This window comes from Ostrinia nubilalis, chromosome Z (assembly GCF_963855985.1).
Source record: "Ostrinia nubilalis chromosome Z, ilOstNubi1.1, whole genome shotgun sequence".
Lineage (NCBI taxonomy): Eukaryota > Metazoa > Arthropoda > Insecta > Lepidoptera > Crambidae > Ostrinia > Ostrinia nubilalis.
Genome location: NC_087119.1, coordinates 27161035 through 27182209, shown reverse-complemented (window position 1 = coordinate 27182209; position 21175 = coordinate 27161035). Strand labels below are relative to the sequence as shown.

Genomic DNA, 21175 nt, shown 5'->3' with positions numbered 1-21175 from the left:
CAAAATGCTGCGGGGGCGAGTCGATTCCTGGTTCAGTTTAGGTATTCTGCAGTAGTTAATTATATCGGATTCAGCCAGTGGGAATGAAACAACTTTGGAGAGTTGTTTTGTAAAAGTCAATATGTCCTCGTTCTTGTTTTCAGGAATACACTGAATTTCTACATTACATGCTCTTGATTGTAGGTCTATGGTAGCTAATTTATTTTTAATGTCATTAATTTCCACAGTTAGTTTGCAGTTTTCGTTTTGTAGATTATCGATGATTTTAGATTTATCGGACACCAACTTGTTGAGGTCTTCGTACTGAGCGCTTAAGAAAGACACGCTTGTCTTTAGCTCTTCGATTTTCCCGTTCACAGTCTTTATCTCAGATGACAATGCGGCCCTCACGTCAGATAGGATTTTAGTAGTTGCTTCCTTCAATTTCTCGTCGATGTACGATTTAAGCTCTTCAATCAGCGTGTTACTAGTCAACAACTGGCAACTATTACCGGAGGATGCCGATTTGGGGGATTCCGCTTGTTGTGCTCTTATCGGAGTGTGAGTGTTGTCACCCCGTTTTTCTGATGCTTTGCAATCCGGACATTTCCATACAACCTTTGTTGACTGTTTTAATTCCTTTGCATAAGCGGCGGCCGTAATACCCAAGCACAAATCCGTACCGCGCGGGAATAACTTGACATGTCATTTTTGCGTACTTTTCAGGGGAGCGATTTTAAAGTTTAGAGTTCTCTGGTAAATCGGAATTAATGATAATTGATATTTTTATGATTGAAATAAGCTAATTTGATGCATATCTTTCGATTGGCGTAAGAATTTGATTAAATTATCTTCTTAATCTATTAAAAAAAAGACTTGTCAAGTTGTGTACCGACGACTTGTCAAGTTATTCACCAAAGAAAAACAAATATTTAAGGTGTAAAAATTGGATTTAAGTTAATTATTTGGAATTAAGTTTAAGTAAAAAAAACAAAACATAAAAATAGAACATATTTTTATCACTTTTGCAATGAAATAGTAACAAATTTATTAGAAAAATCAAATATAATCGCAGATTATGATCGCTTTTGATCAGATAATTGTACATTTGCTTAAAATTAAAAAAAAGACAAATAAAAGAACAAAAGCCATGCTTCATAACAAGCACAATTAATTTTAATTATTTTAAGCTTACCATTAAGCTTAATATAATTAAAATTAACTGGATATATTTTTGCGTAAGGTCGACACGCCCTTTCGCGTCCATCGTCCAGTTCACGTCCAAATGAGGGATCACTCTAGAACGAAAGCTATTGCTATGATTCCCTGAATGTATGACAGGTAAACCCAAATTAAAAAAAACTTATAGCATGCTACCGTTTTTGCCAAAAATAAATCCCACGTGAGCAGGTGCGCGTTTTAAGGTAAGTTTTTAATATATTTAGGTCTAGTTTGGGATTTACAGCAGTCTCTAAGCCTTAACCATGAACCATACAATACGGATAATGATATCGGTGATTGTACTTTATTAAATGACACTTAAAATAAGGTGGATGCGAATTTACTACAATGCAATTACCACTTTGCGTCAGAAGTGATCGCGGTCTGGTCTAACTGGGTCAAAGATATTAAAATATACAAAACAATGCATGTTTTATATCATATAAAACGTTATTAACATGACGTATCGAACACAAATATTTTTTTCAGTACTTAGGCCTTTTCCTGGACGCTAATACACGCTCCAAATGTAGCTTACCCTTTGTGATAGCCAATTTGCGTCCACATTATCACGACTATTTTCTAAATACAGACGTTGTAAATAATTTTAAATAGCAAACTGTGCCTAGAGAAGAGACCATATTGCAAATTGAGCCATACTATTGAAATTTAAAAAAATGAAATAAACTAAAATATATGTATGTATGTTTATAATTATTAAGTGTGATACCTAAATATTTTGAATACCAATTAGTAAGATTTTATTTATATTTTTTTTATTTAAATGCTGTTATTAATTATTAGTGATTTTGAATGCATTTTTTCTATATTTCATTAATATTACAAAGATAATATTAAAACTTCTAATGGTTTAGAGCAAGTTTAATACTATACTTATAAAGACTAAAGGGAGCATAATGACAACAATTTTTCGTTCAAAATGATTACGAAAAATTGTAGGGTGGGTGTACCAGTAACAAACCGAATAAGCGAAATTTTAAAAGTAATTTTGATATTGTGACTCAATTATTACAACAATCATTGCAAAAAAAAGAATTCACTACGCCTTATCTATCATAGAATCAAGTAGCTTATTCCAATTTTCTTAATAGCTGTAAGGTTTATTTTTATTTAACAATCAATGTGGAAAGTCGCAATGTGCCTAAGGTTGACCAGATCGTACCAAGTCGTGTTTGTCGCTTTTATTTATGACTAATGATTGGTAGAAGTACGGCAGTGCTACCAAACGTAACAAAAGTGGCGGGAAATTCGACAGATTGTTAATATTTTGATGTGAAATTAGAAATGGTGTACTACTGGTTCCTGGTGTGGGACTGGTGCACCCACCCTATATTATTTTTATTCCTCAAATCTATCAACTCACTAAAGGACGAGATCTGGCGTATCGACCCTACTTACTTTTACCGCATCATTATTCCTAAATAATGTCATTGAAGTCAAATAGACTATAATAATTATCCGGAACTTAAAATTGACCTAAAAGTTTATTATTAGATTTTTTACTTAAATTCTGTTGTCAAACGAAATATTAGTCTGTTATGAAAAAACATTAGTAGATAGTACCTACCTATTGACTAAACATATCCTTCTACTTTGAACTTGCTATTTAAACGTTAATTTAATTTTAAACTATTGAAAATAGTAATAAAAGTAATAATTAACGCTTTGATAAGTAAAAAATATATAAAGCTAACAATGTTATATTTTAACAACTGCTAATGACACATATAAAAATATGATTATACGAAGGTAATAGCTGGATAACTCCAAATATCCAAACTCTTGACAGCGTGCATAACTAGACAACTGCACATATCTTGGATGTGTTTAGTACTCAGAGGGGATCATAACTTGATAACTGTTTTTGTCAAATTAAAAACGAAAATCCATAAATGTATAGGTCGAGATATTAATAAATACATGTTCTGACATACATTGATAAATCGAAATATAAATGTTTGTACGAATAATATTAATTGGATATATCGTTATGTCAAATATTTATTGCCTAAATTGTAGATATTTACTTATGAACAAGAGCTGTATTTCAAGTATTTTTGGGTATTTCGAGTTGAGTTTTTTATACCAGTAGGGTATAAGGTAGAGGAAGCGTTTAAGCTAATAAAAAAAAAAAAGTGCACGTCGAGATGTCAAGTTATTCCCGCGCGGTACGGAAATAATGGTAAGTGCCCTCGCAATGTGAACAAGATTTCAAGTCGGTATTTTTTAATACCTTCTGACACGCTTTGCATCGCATATTTATTTATTTTATTAAATCGAAGAAACAAATTCACAGAAAAATATCAACCCAAAAAGTCATCGGGTATCGGGTTTTGAACTCGGGTCACAGCGGATACGCACCGCGCTTACAGCCACAAGACCAGTATGCTCATTACGTCATTGAGTGAATAACTGACACTGTTTGGAACGGTTGTATGAGTAGTAAGATGATTGTTTGTAATAGTTTTGAGACTGACCACCAATCGGTTAATAATATTTTTGCACTCAAACGAACTACCGCACTGACACTGGGTTTTAGGAGTTATTCTTCAGTAACACTTTATAGTTTATAGTTGATTTTTGCACACGCGCATCACAAAAAGTCTTTCGAACAATTACTTCACACTTATGTTTTGAATTTGACGTTATTGATTGCGTTATGAATTTATTTATGCGGAGCTGATTCAAAAGCGTCCGACCGTCACGCCATCTTGCTATCCCTTTCTTGTGTTATCCCGAAAAAATCAAATAAAGCTGGAGAAATATTACCGCTTTTCAATTCCTACACACATGTTCGTAGAAGCAGAGTTAGACAAAATCTATGCATATAAAAGAACTCACTCATTGCGAAACAACAAGTGCTATTAGTCTCATATTTTGCACGAGGGTTCGTTTTAGAACATAGGTGCTCACTAAGACGGGATTTTGCAAAATTCAACCCCTAAGGGATTAAAACGGGATCCACGCGTACGAAGTTGCGAGCGACCGCTAGTATTTATAAATAATTGCACTTTTAACTTTTAAAAAAGCACTTTTACCTAAGTTTCAAAATGGAGCGATAAAATATGTCACCCCTCCCGTGCCGCTCCCGATACCTCAGGCACGGACTCAGTTAAGATAAACCTATAGAATCTGTCTTTAAGTTAATAAATAAACGTAATTGACGCTTTTTATCATAAAACCAAAAACTATACAATTCCTCAAACACCAGATTAACCCTTAATTTCTATATTGAGATTTTGGGCTTGAGCGTGTTTATTTTCTACCTAAACCTTATTTTATAAACTTAAACACGCTCAAGCATAAAAATACTCAATTCAGAAACTGGGGGTGATTTGGAGATCATTCAATTAAGAAAGGTCGTTACGTTAAACTCGATCAAGAACAACAAAATGACACTCGTTCGAACCACTAAAAACCAGTGAAGTACCCAAAATTGCCAAAAAGATCGCAACACGTCTTTGTTACAATGAGGGTTTTCGCGTTTGAAAAATCCGCCAGATGGCAATACGTAGACGCGAGGTCCAAATGCTGCATGATTGGTGCTGGTCGTTACATTCCCTATAATATGGTCGAGTGAAGCGATGGCTGGTTCACACGTCATGTCTGTGAACAGGCGCTGCCTTCGGGGACTGGTCAAGTAAAGATATACCTGACATAAAATATATGTATCAAAACGCAACAATTAACCTAGAAATTAGCACGGCACTAAAGAAATATATTCAAAACTGCCAGGCGGTCTCGTGCTAGATGGGCGTCTTAAAGGCCACCTTCTATCAACGGGAGCGCGTGGTAAGTAACTTGCTTCTGAATGTATATAACTTCCTACTTTTTTATATTTTTTTATATTTTTAAACCGGCAGACAGTGGTGACTGAGTTTGTTGCGGCGCTTCTTCTCAGCACTTGCCAAATGTTTGTCTCGAAGCGCTGGTAGGGCAAAAAATAGAATGAGACATGTATAGGCTCCTTAAGAGCATTTGACGATTTGCAAGAACTAATTTAATTAGTCTAAACAAATAAAGATAATTTTGATTTTGATATTTGACATATCTGTCAATGTCATTTCAAAAATAACCAATCATGCAGCATTTGGACCTCGCGTCTACGTATTGCCATCTGGCGGATTTTTCAAACGCGAAAACTCTCATTGGAATAAGGTTGTGTTGTCAACTTAGCCATTTTGGGTGTCACGAACTATTTGCCGCTGAGGCTACAAGACGAGCCACTCACTTGGGGTGCTGGTCGAACATGATGGGCAGGAACTCGTCCACGGGCAGCACGCGCGCCAGCGGCTGCGCGGCCAGCAGCTTGGCGGCGCCGCGCCGGCTGAGCAGGGAGCCCGCGAGGCTACCAGACGAGCCACTCACTTGGGGTGCTGGTCGAACATGATGGGCAGGAACTCGTCCACGGGCAGCACGCGCGCCAGCGGCTGGGCGGCCAGCAGCTTGGCGGCGCCGCGCCGGCTGAGCAGGGAGCCCGCGAGGCTACCAGACGAGCCACTCACTTGGGGTGCTGGTCGAACATGATGGGCAGGAACTCGTCCACGGGCAGCACGCGCGCCAGCGGCTGGGCGGCCAGCAGCTTGGCGGCGCCGCGCCGGCTGAGCAGGGAGCCCGCGAGGCTACCAGACGAGCCACTCACTTGGGGTGCTGGTCGAACATGATGGGCAGGAACTCGTCCACGGGCAGCACGCGCGCCAGCGGCTGGGCGGCCAGCAGCTTGGCGGCGCCGCGCCGGCTGAGCAGGGAGCCCGCGAGGCTACCAGGCGAGCCACTCACTTGGGGTGCTGGTCGAACATGATGGGCAGGAACTCGTCCACGGGCAGCACGCGCGCCAGCGGCTGGGCGGCCAGCAGCTTGGCGGCGCCGCGCCGGCTGAGCAGGGAGCCCGCGAGGCTACCAGACGAGCCACTCACTTGGGGTGCTGGTCGAACATGATGGGCAGGAACTCGTCCACGGGCAGCACGCGCGCCAGCGGCTGGGCGGCCAGCAGCTTGGCGGCGCCGCGCCGGCTGAGCAGGGAGCCCGCGAGGCTACCAGACGAGCCACTCACTTGGGGTGCTGGTCGAACATGATGGGCAGGAACTCGTCCACGGGCAGCACGCGCGCCAGCGGCTGGGCGGCCAGCAGCTTGGCGGCGCCGCGCCGGCTGAGCAGGGAGCCCGCGAGGCTACCAGACGAGCCACTCACTTGGGGTGCTGGTCGAACATGATGGGCAGGAACTCGTCCACGGGCAGCACGCGCGCCAGCGGCTGGGCGGCCAGCAGCTTGGCGGCGCCGCGCCGGCTGAGCAGGGAGCCCGCGAGGCTACCAGACGAGCCACTCACTTGGGGTGCTGGTCGAACATGATGGGCAGGAACTCGTCCACGGGCAGCACGCGCGCCAGCGGCTGGGCGGCCAGCAGCTTGGCGGCGCCGCGCCGGCTGAGCAGGGAGCCCGCGAGGCTACCAGACGAGCCACTCACTTGGGGTGCTGGTCGAACATGATGGGCAGGAACTCGTCCACGGGCAGCACGCGCGCCAGCGGCTGGGCGGCCAGCAGCTTGGCGGCGCCGCGCCGGCTGAGCAGGGAGCCCGCGAGGCTACCAGACGAGCCACTCACTTGGGGTGCTGGTCGAACATGATGGGCAGGAACTCGTCCACGGGCAGCACGCGCGCCAGCGGCCGCGCGGCCAGCAGCTTGGCGGCGCCGCGCCGGCTGAGCAGGGAGCCCGCGAGGCTACCAGGCGAGCCACTCACTTGGGGTGCTGGTCGAACATGATGGGCAGGAACTCGTCCACGGGCAGCACGCGCGCCAGCGGCCGCGCGGCCAGCAGCTTGGCGGCGCCGCGCCGGCTGAGCAGGGAGCCCGCGAGGCTACCAGGCGAGCCACTCACTTGGGGTGCTGGTCGAACATGATGGGCAGGAACTCGTCCACGGGCAGCACGCGCGCCAGCGGCTGGGCGGCCAGCAGCTTGGCGGCGCCGCGCCGGCTGAGCAGGGAGCCCGCGAGGCTACCAGGCGAGCCACTCACTTGGGGTGCTGGTCGAACATGATGGGCAGGAACTCGTCCACGGGCAGCACGCGCGCCAGCGGCCGCGCGGCCAGCAGCTTGGCGGCGCCGCGCCGGCTGAGCAGGGAGCCCGCGAGGCTACCAGGCGAGCCACTCACTTGGGGTGCTGGTCGAACATGATGGGCAGGAACTCGTCCACGGGCAGCACGCGCGCCAGCGGCTGGGCGGCCAGCAGCTTGGCGGCGCCGCGCCGGCTGAGCAGGGAGCCCGCGAGGCTACCAGGCGAGCCACTCACTTGGGGTGCTGGTCGAACATGATGGGCAGGAACTCGTCCACGGGCAGCACGCGCGCCAGCGGCTGGGCGGCCAGCAGCTTGGCGGCGCCGCGCCGGCTGAGCAGGGAGCCCGCGAGGCTACCAGGCGAGCCACTCACTTGGGGTGCTGGTCGAACATGATGGGCAGGAACTCGTCCACGGGCAGCACGCGCGCCAGCGGCTGCGCGGCCAGCAGCTTGGCGGCGCCGCGCCGGCTGAGCAGGGAGCCCGCGAGGCTACCAGGCGAGCCACTCACTTGGGGTGCTGGTCGAACATGATGGGCAGGAACTCGTCCACGGGCAGCACGCGCGCCAGCGGCTGGGCGGCCAGCAGCTTGGCGGCGCCGCGCCGGCTGAGCAGGGAGCCCGCGAGGCTACCAGGCGAGCCACTCACTTGGGGTGCTGGTCGAACATGATGGGCAGGAACTCGTCCACGGGCAGCACGCGCGCCAGCGGCTGCGCGGCCAGCAGCTTGGCGGCGCCGCGCCGGCTGAGCAGGGAGCCCGCGAGGCTACCAGGCGAGCCACTCACTTGGGGTGCTGGTCGAACATGATGGGCAGGAACTCGTCCACGGGCAGCACGCGCGCCAGCGGCTGGGCGGCCAGCAGCTTGGCGGCGCCGCGCCGGCTGAGCAGGGAGCCCGCGAGGCTACCAGGCGAGCCACTCACTTGGGGTGCTGGTCGAACATGATGGGCAGGAACTCGTCCACGGGCAGCACGCGCGCCAGCGGCTGCGCGGCCAGCAGCTTGGCGGCGCCGCGCCGGCTGAGCAGGGAGCCCGCGAGGCTACCAGGCGAGCCACTCACTTGGGGTGCTGGTCGAACATGATGGGCAGGAACTCGTCCACGGGCAGCACGCGCGCCAGCGGCTGCGCGGCCAGCAGCTTGGCGGCGCCGCGCCGGCTGAGCAGGGAGCCCGCGAGGCTACCAGGCGAGCCACTCACTTGGGGTGCTGGTCGAACATGATGGGCAGGAACTCGTCCACGGGCAGCACGCGCGCCAGCGGCTGCGCGGCCAGCAGCTTGGCGGCGCCGCGCCGGCTGAGCAGGGAGCCCGCGAGGCTACCAGGCGAGCCACTCACTTGGGGTGCTGGTCGAACATGATGGGCAGGAACTCGTCCACGGGCAGCACGCGCGCCAGCGGCTGCGCGGCCAGCAGCTTGGCGGCGCCGCGCCGGCTGAGCAGGGAGCCCGCGAGGCTACCAGGCGAGCCACTCACTTGGGGTGCTGGTCGAACATGATGGGCAGGAACTCGTCCACGGGCAGCACGCGCGCCAGCGGCTGGGCGGCCAGCAGCTTGGCGGCGCCGCGCCGGCTGAGCAGGGAGCCCGCGAGGCTACCAGGCGAGCCACTCACTTGGGGTGCTGGTCGAACATGATGGGCAGGAACTCGTCCACGGGCAGCACGCGCGCCAGCGGCCGCGCGGCCAGCAGCTTGGCGGCGCCGCGCCGGCTGAGCAGGGAGCCCGCGAGGCTACCAGGCGAGCCACTCACTTGGGGTGCTGGTCGAACATGATGGGCAGGAACTCGTCCACGGGCAGCACGCGCGCCAGCGGCTGGGCGGCCAGCAGCTTGGCGGCGCCGCGCCGGCTGAGCAGGGAGCCCGCGAGGCTACCAGGCGAGCCACTCACTTGGGGTGCTGGTCGAACATGATGGGCAGGAACTCGTCCACGGGCAGCACGCGCGCCAGCGGCTGGGCGGCCAGCAGCTTGGCGGCGCCGCGCCGGCTGAGCAGGGAGCCCGCGAGGCTACCAGGCGAGCCACTCACTTGGGGTGCTGGTCGAACATGATGGGCAGGAACTCGTCCACGGGCAGCACGCGCGCCAGCGGCTGCGCGGCCAGCAGCTTGGCGGCGCCGCGCCGGCTGAGCAGGGAGCCCGCGAGGCTACCAGGCGAGCCACTCACTTGGGGTGCTGGTCGAACATGATGGGCAGGAACTCGTCCACGGGCAGCACGCGCGCCAGCGGCTGGGCGGCCAGCAGCTTGGCGGCGCCGCGCCGGCTGAGCAGGGAGCCCGCGAGGCTACCAGGCGAGCCACTCACTTGGGGTGCTGGTCGAACATGATGGGCAGGAACTCGTCCACGGGCAGCACGCGCGCCAGCGGCTGCGCGGCCAGCAGCTTGGCGGCGCCGCGCCGGCTGAGCAGGGAGCCCGCGAGGCTACCAGGCGAGCCACTCACTTGGGGTGCTGGTCGAACATGATGGGCAGGAACTCGTCCACGGGCAGCACGCGCGCCAGCGGCTGGGCGGCCAGCAGCTTGGCGGCGCCGCGCCGGCTGAGCAGGGAGCCCGCGAGGCTACCAGGCGAGCCACTCACTTGGGGTGCTGGTCGAACATGATGGGCAGGAACTCGTCCACGGGCAGCACGCGCGCCAGCGGCTGCGCGGCCAGCAGCTTGGCGGCGCCGCGCCGGCTGAGCAGGTAGCCAAGCGTCCAGTACGAGTAGCGCGGCCGCGTCGTGTGCTGCGTCACGTACGACTCCTCGCCGTTCTGCAGGATCTTGCGCCCGATGTAACTGGAATATTATTTCAATAACTAGCTGTGCCCGCGACTTCGTACGCGTAAAAAACCCGTTTTCGCAACATTTTCATTGTTGCTCTGCACCTATTACTCGTAGCGTGATGGTACATAGCCTATAGCCTTCCTCGATAAATAGGCTATCTAACACTGAAAGAATTTTAAATCGGACCGGTAGTTCCTGAGATTAGCGCGTTCAAGTAAACAAACAAACTCTTTAGCTTTATAATATTAGTATAGATAAATCCTCCGGAATTTTGAGCGGGTGGACCGACGATCTGGTGAAGGTCGCGGGAAAAACCTGGATGCGGGCTGTGCAGGACCGGTCGTTATGGAAAGCCTTGGTCAGGCCTTTGTCCAGCAGTGGACGTCATTTGGCTGAAACGAACGAACGAATAAATCCTCACAGGACAAACTTGACCTTCACTGATTGGGTTTTTATTGGCGGTCAAGCTGTAGACCTGGCCACACAGGGGTTGCAGCGGTGGGGACGAGAGGTGGAAATAGTTCCCTGAAACCCTCATGGTAAGCTAAAATATGCTTGTGTTATGAGTGGGTTCACCACAATAGCCACACGGTAGCGGGGATCGAACCCGCGTTCCCCGGATGACGAGGAGACCAGTCTCACATCGATGAACGATGAACGTTCGGCTATCGTCGCGTCGTCGATGTCCAATCCAATAAATAAACTTCAGGGTAAATTTTAAAGTACATTTTATAAATTGCTTAGCAAATTCGGTGCGGATTCCAAGACCATTGGCCCATCTATTATCCCGAAGCAGTGGAAGGGATAAAGTAATACTGGGCTTGACTGAACTGAGTATTAAAAAGCGCTTTTTAAGTATATTTGCAGAAAATAAATGACTTTTATACGCCATCCCGGGTACTACTCAACCCCTTCACTGGTTGCGATCAATCGAGGTCAAATTGTAGATAAATACTTTACAGAAGTTGCAGTGGTGGGATTTGAGAAATTAGGTGACACTAGTCCTTTTAGTTTTCCTTTCTTAATAAATGGTTCTTTCCAACACAAAATAGTTCTTCATTTCGAACCAGTAGTTTCTAGGATAAGCGCGTTCCACAGAACAATAGAACTTAAGGCCAACTTACACCAGATCCCAATCAACCGTCTTTAGCTCCTCCATGAGCAGCGCGAACCGCTGGCGGAAGTGCGCGACGAAGTGGATATCGTCCTCGAGCACCAACGCCACCTCCAACTGCTCCGACACCACCTGCCCATCAAGAAAGAAAGATACATTTATTACAATGGACATCACACAAATACAGGCAATTACATAGACATGACAGTGGCACATAATAATGGAAGAAGAAAAAATAAAAACAAGAGTAAACTGAGCAGTGCCACCCATCCACCAACAAGATGCCCACTGCAACGGGACCCCTCTCAGCATATGCCGTGGCCCACGGTGACGAAGGCCACGGCGCTGGTTTTCAGTGTGCCCCATGCCGAGTGAGGGTCACGGACCATTGGTAAAATAAATAAAATACTAAGCTGCATAAAATTGTCTAGATAAACATACATAAATAGTAATATTAGTGCACAGATAAATACAAAAGGCGGGAAATCGGTAAGGAGCATCACAGCTGTAACTAGCCGAGAAATAAATTATTACGCAGTCTTAGGCCCAGAACAGACGGTGAAACGCAACTGCAACGAAACTGCAACTTTCTGATGATTCTTATGAATGAAACTGAAATTTAAAGTTTCAAACTGGTCGCGTCATGTGTGGTCTCTCAACGGACGCTATGGCAGAAACTTAGATGCAACTCAAAAGTAACTAGCTGTTGCAGTTTCGTTGCAGTTTCGTTGCAGTTGCGTTTCGCCGTCTGTTCTGGGCCTTATTCGACCGCTCGCAGGGCCGTCTTTAAACTACTGAAGGCCCTGGGCATTTAAGAACCAAAAGGACCTTTTCCTCTAAGGAGTTTGCCCCCTTGATGGCGGGGCCCTGGGCACTTGCCCAAAGTGCCCAGTGGGAAAGAGGGGCCTGACCGGGGCTTTGATGGGTTAAGAAATGTGCTAAAGAAAACAGATGTGAACTGTTCAGACTCTATTGACCTTGGTATTCGATTGACTGACTTCCTCTGAAGAGGCGACGGAGACTATTTTTCAGTGCTGGAAATATGTATGTCCGAAATTGACTGTTCTTTACTAAAGGACAGGCTCAACTTAGAGCTGTTTTGTTAATTATGCCAATACGAAGGCTACTAAAAGAATAGGTCGATGTTTACTTGATAAGGAATAGCTTTCTAAGGCATATCTTATAATCTGTTAAACCGTCCTTGTTGCCAAATAATTTGTCGCTCAAGTCTTTACAAGAGCACTACTAATCACCTCAGCCTATGCGAACGCGATAGACAGTAAAAAAAACAGAACTTGAACCGGTACATTCGAACTTTGCACGTTAAATAAAGGAATATGTTATGTACCTGGTTCCAAATCATGTAGTGGCTCAAAAAGCACCCGATCTCACCCGCCTTCATGGGCCTGAAACAAAAACATTTCAAATTATACAAATTAAAAACAAATCTCATACCTACCACACTACATTCCAGTCATCATCATCAATAACAAACAATATACCTATTATTACTGGACGTGAAGTATCCCAAAAAGCCTAAACTTATAATCTATGCTGCGACTTATATCACGCATGCGCGTGCAATATCGATCGGTCGTTGCCGTGGCCGCCATTTTACAGCGCTTGACCTCGCGCCGCGCAGACCTCAGTGGCTAAATTAATTAAGCATCTGGCAGCGATATGCGTGGGCAGGAATCTTGCTTAGCCAGCTATCTTATTCCCTTTTTATTTGTCTATTAAGTACCGTTTTTATTTTCGAATTCATCTGCTTAGATTGTACTAAACAAAAGAGCTTAACTATATGCTTTTATGCACTTTATTGTAGAGACAACAACATGTCAAGTCACGTTCTAATACGTGCGATTATGCAACAAAAATTTTAAGCAGTACCTATTCTAAATGGTTATAATTTCTTCCAAATTAATGCAATACGTCGTAAATTCGCCGGTGTTTACCTGGAAAAGTTTTTTTTATAAGGATATAGATTGTATAATCACCGTTTGTGGTAGGGGTCTTCGTAGCCCGGCATGAGCTTGATCTTGTGCTTGCGCAGGTCGTTCATGTCCAGGGTCCTGTAACAACGATACAACTTCTTCAAGTAACAATAACACCGGTCAACAAAAAAAAAATTTTTTTTGCGCATGGATTTTACTTGTTATATTCTGATTATATAAGCAAATCTATATAAAAAAGTGCGATTACAAATCGAAAATATTTGCTTTTAAAAAAGTTATAGCGATTTGAATTTTCCATCTTCATAGTAGAATGTCTCTAAAGATGCACGTCACATTCTCATTGGGATACATGTATAGATAATTATGGGGGCTTATTCGCAAGAATAAGGGGACGCTTTCATCTAAATATAGTGGGATTTGAAAGACGACGTTACCAAGGCCAGTATACTGAAAGCATGATAGAGTTAGGTTTTTATGAGAAAAATCTTCTATGGAACAAGACAGTAAAGTAGAACTTTTCATTTTTAATAAATAATTGGACTCTATTTTAAAACTTATCTTGTGAGAATGACTCTTAAATGGATGTTTGGTATATTTTAATAATTAGAAAGAAAATAAAAAAGAAATTTAGCAACAAATTAAATCATCTCTATGTCCATGTTTCATACATTCATTGATATGAATTTTCCTATTTTTTACACATAAAAGCAAATTCAGAACAATTTTTTGTTGTTATTCTTGTTTCTAGGTTATAAAGCAATAAAAATAAGCTATGCATAACCCGTGCGCAAAAATACTGTAGACAGTTGTAATGTGCTGTTATTTATTCTCGCTAAGCTCAGGATTGCGGGTTTTTATTTAATTCAGCATTAGTCTTCGCTGTGCTGCATTTAAAAATTTGACTTCGCTTGCATTTTAGGACCAATCTTGTACTGTCGCGCTTAAAAACTCAGCCAGTTCGCATTGGGAGTGACGTCAGCAAACAAAAAACGACGCTGATTTCCTTGGTCGCCATACCTTCCATCGACAGCCTTGATCAGCGTGACGTCCATTCCGAGCTCCTTGAAGCTGAGCTCCATAAGGCGGCGTCGCTCGGGACGGCGCTCCAGGTTGATCATGAATATTTCGCAGCAGCCGAGCCGGGCCGGCGGCGGGCGGCGCACGAAGCTTGCCAGCAGAGGATCCAGCGGCAGCGGCGAGTGGCGCCCTAGGGCCAGCAGCTTCACGTTGACCGTCAGCTCGCGCTCGTCGTCGGCGTCGTCGGTGTCCGACGCTGGAACCGGCACGAACCCGTACTCGTGGTCGTTGCAGATGTGCATGGCGATGCCTGGAGTTTCAAAAGTTGAGTTTGAAAAGATTGTTATATTCCCAGACCTAGCTAGTCTTATGGTGCGTCCACACTGGGCGAATATGCTCACGCGGCAAACTCGACATCTTGCTCACTCAAGAGCAGGGTGAGCAGGATGTCGAGTTTGCCGCGCGAGCATATTCGCCCAGTGTGGACGCACCATAAGACTAGTGAAAATTTTGACTAGGTACGTTACAATTGTTAAAGAATTAAAGTGACTGGCCTAAACATCTTGACTAATACTAGCTAGAATGCAACTGGATTGATTTCCAATAAATGATACGCTATAGTAGAGCGACTGATTTATATGGGACCCCAACCACAAGAAAACAGAAAGAAATTCTAGAATCTAGATTCAGGAATGAGAAACACTTTTGATTAATGGCTCCATCAACTCTATACTATAACCACGGTAATACTTACCGTGCTATAACTCTTGACTTTGAGAATAACAAGTTACAAGTTTTCCAAAGAATTTTCAAACTCACTGTGGTTGTTGGCGTTGACCGCGAACGCGATGATGTCATCAAGCGGACCGTCGTAGCGGGCGGGGCGGTAGGAGAGCGCGTCGGACGCCTGGGCCTCGAGGTGCACCAGCAGCGCCGAGTGCACCATCGGCACGGCGAAGCACCCCTGCGTGGCCCGCTCCAAGATCGGCGTGTAGTCCTCCGTGCGCTTGTAATAGAAATCATCCGACATACCGCACCTATAATCATGACACAGAACTATTATTATCGAATAGTTACCAAGAAACAAGCATGCAAGACAAAAACGCAAACAAAATCCAAAGCGAGCCAAGCTTGATCACAGGCATGCCCTATAGTCTGTTTGTTTGCAAGGGGCTTGTAACTGGTTCGATGATAATAGAATTAAATACTGCTGCACCAGGCCATGGATACGTATTTTTACAAATAATTCGCACAAATAGCTGACGTACGCTGTCGTTCAACAGCGTACGTCAGCTGTTTTGACCAATCGTATCGCAGAATCGAGAAGCGTGTCTGGATTGTAGACGTTAAAAGTTACCGTAATCGGGGCTCTGGGCTAGACAGTCTCCCACTCATTGTAAATTCTATTAGAAAGCCTTGTGGAGTGTTGCAAATTATAATTTGGTATTAAAATCTATGCTAACATTGTGTGCTTGTTACATTTTCACGACGTATCTGTTTACCGAGCAGTGGACAAAGCAAATCCTTTATTTATATCATACATTGTATAAGTACTGCAAATGAGGTTGTGACGCGGCTATGGATGTCTCTAGATGTCATTACAGTGCGCCTGGCGCCCACAGCACACGGCTGCGCTAACAAACGATCGATACGGCCTTTATCGCGTATCGCCGATAGAATACATTTATCACCAACATTTAAAATGATCCCCCATTTCTGAAATTAATTTCAGGAAACTTTGGATTTGCAGCTTCATCATTCATCTTACTTATTTAACATCCATGACAACAAGATTCAAACTTACAGTCAGACAATGGTATTATTATGTGGAAATGCAAACACCAATTTGATCCTTTATGATATGAAAAGAACAGTGAGTGTGTTTAAATGAAAAATTGTTTTTTTGTTATCAGTTTATAAAGCATTCCCAAAACATGATTTGTATTATTTAACATGTTTACTAGTGTTAATTAAAAGAACAGCCTGAAAGCTTCACAAATGCAAATAATAAAAGCTTGGAACATCCAGACTCGAAACATGCTCATAAATATATGAGTCTAACCAAAAGTTTGAGTAGCTGCCGTCTGAGATGAGCATAGGAGCTACAATGGTGAGGTCTTTTTTCACCAGAATTTTAAGCGTATCCTTGTTGGTAAGAAACACGTCGGCATCAAGCATCTGCGGGAAAGTCACAGATTTCAGGCAGGCCAATAAATACATTACAATAGTCTTTTTTGTTTTCTATTTATCAGTTACCAAAAAATCTATGAAAGATTTTGATGTTATGTACAAATTCAATTATTACTGATTGATTTCTTACTAATGTCGATTCGCAATAAAAATATTTTTACAATTTCTATAGTATTGGTGAACTTACAAATATGTAATCCGCCCATATCTTCCGCATGTAGTCCAGTGCTTCTTCTCTTAGGTCTATAACGTGTGCAAAGCGTTGTTCACTCCAATGAGTGGAGCGCACCTCATCAGGAAACAATTTTCCTGAGGTGGAGCTGTTCAAAGATAGATGTATGCCATTGTATTCTAGACCATACTGCTCGACCCATTTGTCAAGAATCTTATCGCTATCATCCTCATTGTGATCACTGCTTATCCTGTGGAGAGAAAAACATGCAGTGAGATGTTCCAAGGGTATTGTAGTGTTATTGGACTGAGCAATTTGTAGTAAATGCTTCCTGTTGTGTTCAGGTGCATAATATGTCACTGGCCATTATGTCCAGAAAGACTGAATTACAAGTGTAATATTATAAAGTCTAGTGTGGTAGTTATCTATTATTGAAATTCTACATGAAGGTACATAGCCCTGAATCTAGTTTACAAAGTTTTTCTAACTGGATGTAGTTACATATGGCACTCCTGTCCCGTTTACAATATGACGGATCAGTTAGATGGTGAGTTGCAATCATTATCGGTCACATAGATTATGATGGCTATCTGTAAAATTTTATACCTAGGAATTACTAACAGAAAAAGGACATTGTAAATGACTACAAAGGTATACAAATATACAATGCCATTTTCAGGTCCCAGTCATGACTAGGCGAAAATATGATTTACGATCGTCAGGAGCATGCGTCGACGAACTTTATTAGGGCCGCGAGAATTAGGTCATAAAGTATTGATCGCCAGACCCTAGACAAAGGCAGGCTATAGATTTAAACTTAAGTACTATGTAGGTACGTACCAGATGTAGATGCGGTCCTTGGGGTAATCCAAATTATACAAACAACTTAGGAAATAAGGTAGAGTGTGGGCTTTGTTCCGCACAAGAATTGAAATGCCCACAGTCGGCCATTTCAAGATAGTTTCGGAAGCGGCAACATAGGAACTAACTAAAGAGATTACCAGAACAGAATGAAGGCTAAGATAACAAAACATTGCGCGTAAAGAATATTAATCACTGTGGGTCCTAAATAATCAAGCACAGGGTCTGGTTCGGGTTCCGGCGGCCCCTCACCATTATAAAAATCTTTATCAATACGGGTGAACATGCAGATGCAGAAACTTGCACGACTGCCGACCCGACTGACAGGGTTGCCAGATATCAGCTAACTCAATTCGCCTAATTTTTCCTACCGAGTAGCCTAAATCGCCTAATATTTTTTTTTTCCTGAAGTAGCCTAATTCGCCTAACATTTTGAGGTAAGTATACAAAAATACATATCAAATCGACACATTAATGACAAACAGCTGTTTATCTCTTTCTAACTTACCCATGGTGACGTATGAAAAAAAGATAGATAATGTTTGGTCAGCCTACTCATTCTGGCAACATTTTTATGTGACGTCACTACCTGACTTGTGCCGAGTACATACAAGATTTAAGAAATCAACATGGCCGCAATATAGGCAATCAGCTGACAACTACACACACACACACACACACACACACAAAACCTGTCAATTCCTATATTGCGGCCATGTTGTTTTCTTAAATCGTGTATTTATATTGCGTGTTAGTGTGTGCGTAATGTATGTGTTAGCGGCAATTTGTATAATTTAGGAATTCTTTACAATCCCTAGTCAATGTGTAAAATCAATGCCTGGGGCGCGTAGGCAATGTATAAAATATTATTGTTCAATAAATACTTTACCTAGGCAGGTGTATGTAATTCCTAGGCATTGTATAGAATACCAGCTGGCCCACCGGTAATGTGTAAAGTAAACAGATTTTGATCATTATTATTTATGTACGGTTAGGGTGTAGCAAAGGGGGTGCAGGACTTAGCCGAATAACCGATTTAATATGGAGTTTGGACTTTCATGGAGTAGTAAAGGGGGTAGGGGTCATTTTAAAAAACTAACTGAATTACAAAATACTGGGTTAGGATTTATTTTTTCAAGGTAATCCCGAAGTAGCCTAAATAGCCCGATCTTATTTTCTAGGTAGCCTAAATGGCTACCGGTAGCCGTTTGCATTTTTTAGTCGCCATTTGACCCCCAGAGGTAGCCTAAATGGCGATAATTCGCCTAATCTGGCACCACTGCCGACTGACAGGAGTGACAGGCAGGCAAATTTGCGAAGGATGAAGAATGGCATGCGGGAGGAGAGTGTGACATAGTGATGTACTCAATACTCAATATGTTTATTGCTCACTAACTGTTACTAGTACTAGTTAGTTATTTAGACACGGCGCATTACAAGTAAGATTAGATTTACTTTAAAATTTGCTACAATTAATTAAGAACGTAAACCGCATTTGTTCTTATTTAAAGTCTTGAAATTAGATGACAAAGATAGTCTGTCTCATTATGGCAAGAGGCAACTGAGATTAGGCAATCAATATCCATCATATCTGGAGCGGCCATAATGCACTATAAAGTAGAATTTATTATATTCTATGCATTATTTATTGGGTATTTCGCCGAAACAGTAAATTTTCTGTGTCCAGGCAGGCGAACACATGTTTTTTTATATTTAAATGTATAAAACTATTTTTATGGGAATGTTAATCAAAAGTTTTATCTGTTTTTGCTATTACAATAGCAGAAACTACAAATAATACCGTAGAAAAATTTAATCAAAAGTCGTTTTTCTAATTTCCTTGTTATGTCCATTACTGTTGTTTGCCGAAATGAAGGCACATTATAACAAATTGAAGCGTAATTTCATTCTAATAGCACTCTCTTTATATTTGAGAAATGTTTGGCTATCGGAAAATAAAAACTTTAAATGTCAAATACTTAAAGGAAGGAAATAAAGTGAAGTTAAGTTCTTGTCCGAGTTAAAAGTATAATTTCCCTGGGTCTTCTTTTCGACTATTGTAGTAACGAAACGAAAGAACTTAGAATGTAATGCATGGCACCGTTACACTCGGCCATTTCGTCCCAAGAAGCCATCGAGGCAGGACAGTACTTCGTTGAACAGTTTCGCGACAAATCGCATAAGTAGGTCCCTCCTTGGGTTTTTGTTTACTAAAAAGTCAATTTCTTTGGACGGTTTTTTGCAGCTAAACAATGGATTAATTTTATTGTTTATTTACACAGATGTAGTGTCTGTAGGGGTAAACCCATGATTTAAATAGTAAATGCATAGGGTAAATAGGTTTTTGTCTGTGGTGTCTTTTAGGCATAAATCTAATTTCTTTGGCCCTAATTTCCTTGTTTTCCGTGGCATAAAAAGGCCTAGGAAATTATAAAAGATCATTTTTAATTCGTCGTAAAGTCAAATTTTGAGTATTTCTTTATTGGAATAAGTTTAAAATTTACATTTTAAGAAATGGGTATCAGAATAGATATAAAACAACTTGTTTTTAACTCTTAACTCAATCTACTGAATTTATCTTCCTTAGTTGTGTAAAAAGGTCGTAATGATACAATATTCATTGGTATGTTTGCTTGCGAAGGTACACAAAAATGGGTCGAACAAAAAAAAAGCAAACCACAGAAGAAAACTTAGAGAAAAAACTATAGGTGTACCAGAATCTCATGGCAAACAAAAATATTGGAAAAGTGTGTTTTTCATATGGCAATTGTCTATGGTTTAATTGTCACCTGTCAAAGAAAATTATGAAATCTGTCAGCCGCTGCAAAATTTTTGTAATCTCTTCTTGACTATTTGTTATTTTTGTGAAAAAGTCGAAAAAGTTCAAGCAAGGCATATTGTTTTCAATGTGAATTGTAAAATAAGGCATAATTCAAAGTCGATCTTTGATTCTAAAGCGCGTCGTCGAGTTGACAGTAAGTTGGACTGAAATGTTTTGATACATTTAGTTTATTACCCAACTGTGTCAGAAGGAGGGTTGTGTTTTTTTATATTATTCTTACTTAATAGCTGCTTTATCGGGGTTTTCAGGTATATCTCACAAATTGGTGCAGATGTTATGACCATGTAAAGAAAATTGAAAAAGATTTCATAAAGCAAGATTGAATAATGGAGAAGTTTCCAATTTTTTCTTTGAAATAAACTTGAAATAAATATAAGTAGAACTAATAGTAATTGTGAAATAATCATGAAAATATCTCTACAAATAAATAAGTTACAGGGCCCTAAAGTGGCGCATAACTATTCACGCCATTTTGATCGGTGTATTCACACAGTCATTCGGAGTACAAACAGTAAATCACCCCTGATCCAGCCAGTTCATTTTTTTTTAAATCTAGCAGTTTTTAATTTTTCAGCTAGGGTCACTCAAGATTCTTTCTTAATAAAATGTAACCTTTTTTTTAAATAACCCAGACCTGGCCATATACAAAAAGAACGGCACCGCCTATGTTTCAGTTCCACGCGAAAATATGTAGGTAATTTAAATAATTAATTTCTCAGACATTTCTTTTCTCACAGACGATTTATTTAATTTCCAAGACATTTTCCTATGTTAAAAACCTGATGTATAACAACATTCTTCCACCACACATACCTACCTAAAATGTATATTCGTACTTCATGTTCATTAATATTAGTCATAAAAGTAAAAAATTAAACAGTATCAAGATCGTTTATTCCAATTTCCCCAGTATTGCTCTCAACAAAGTTTATTTTCCCTATTTGCCATGAGATTCTGGTACACCTATATTTATAATAATTTCCTTGGCTACCAAAAATTCAT

The 21175-nt window shown here is 45.2% G+C and overlaps 1 protein-coding gene across 1 annotated transcript; it reads right to left on the bottom strand.

The window, feature by feature from the left end:
* Positions 1–9832: 9832 nt before the first annotated feature.
* Positions 9833–17661, bottom strand: LOC135087142 (glycosyltransferase 25 family member). The gene is made up of 9 exons (XM_063981981.1): positions 17311–17661; positions 16486–16720; positions 16171–16286; positions 14928–15145; positions 14109–14418; positions 13134–13208; positions 12485–12542; positions 11147–11268; positions 9833–10034 (listed from the first exon to the last, which is right to left on the bottom strand). The coding sequence occupies exons 1-9, from the start codon at positions 17502–17504 to the stop codon at positions 9833–9835; spliced, it is 1530 nt and encodes a 509-aa protein (XP_063838051.1). The 5' UTR covers positions 17505–17661.
* Positions 17662–21175: the final 3514 nt, after the last annotated feature.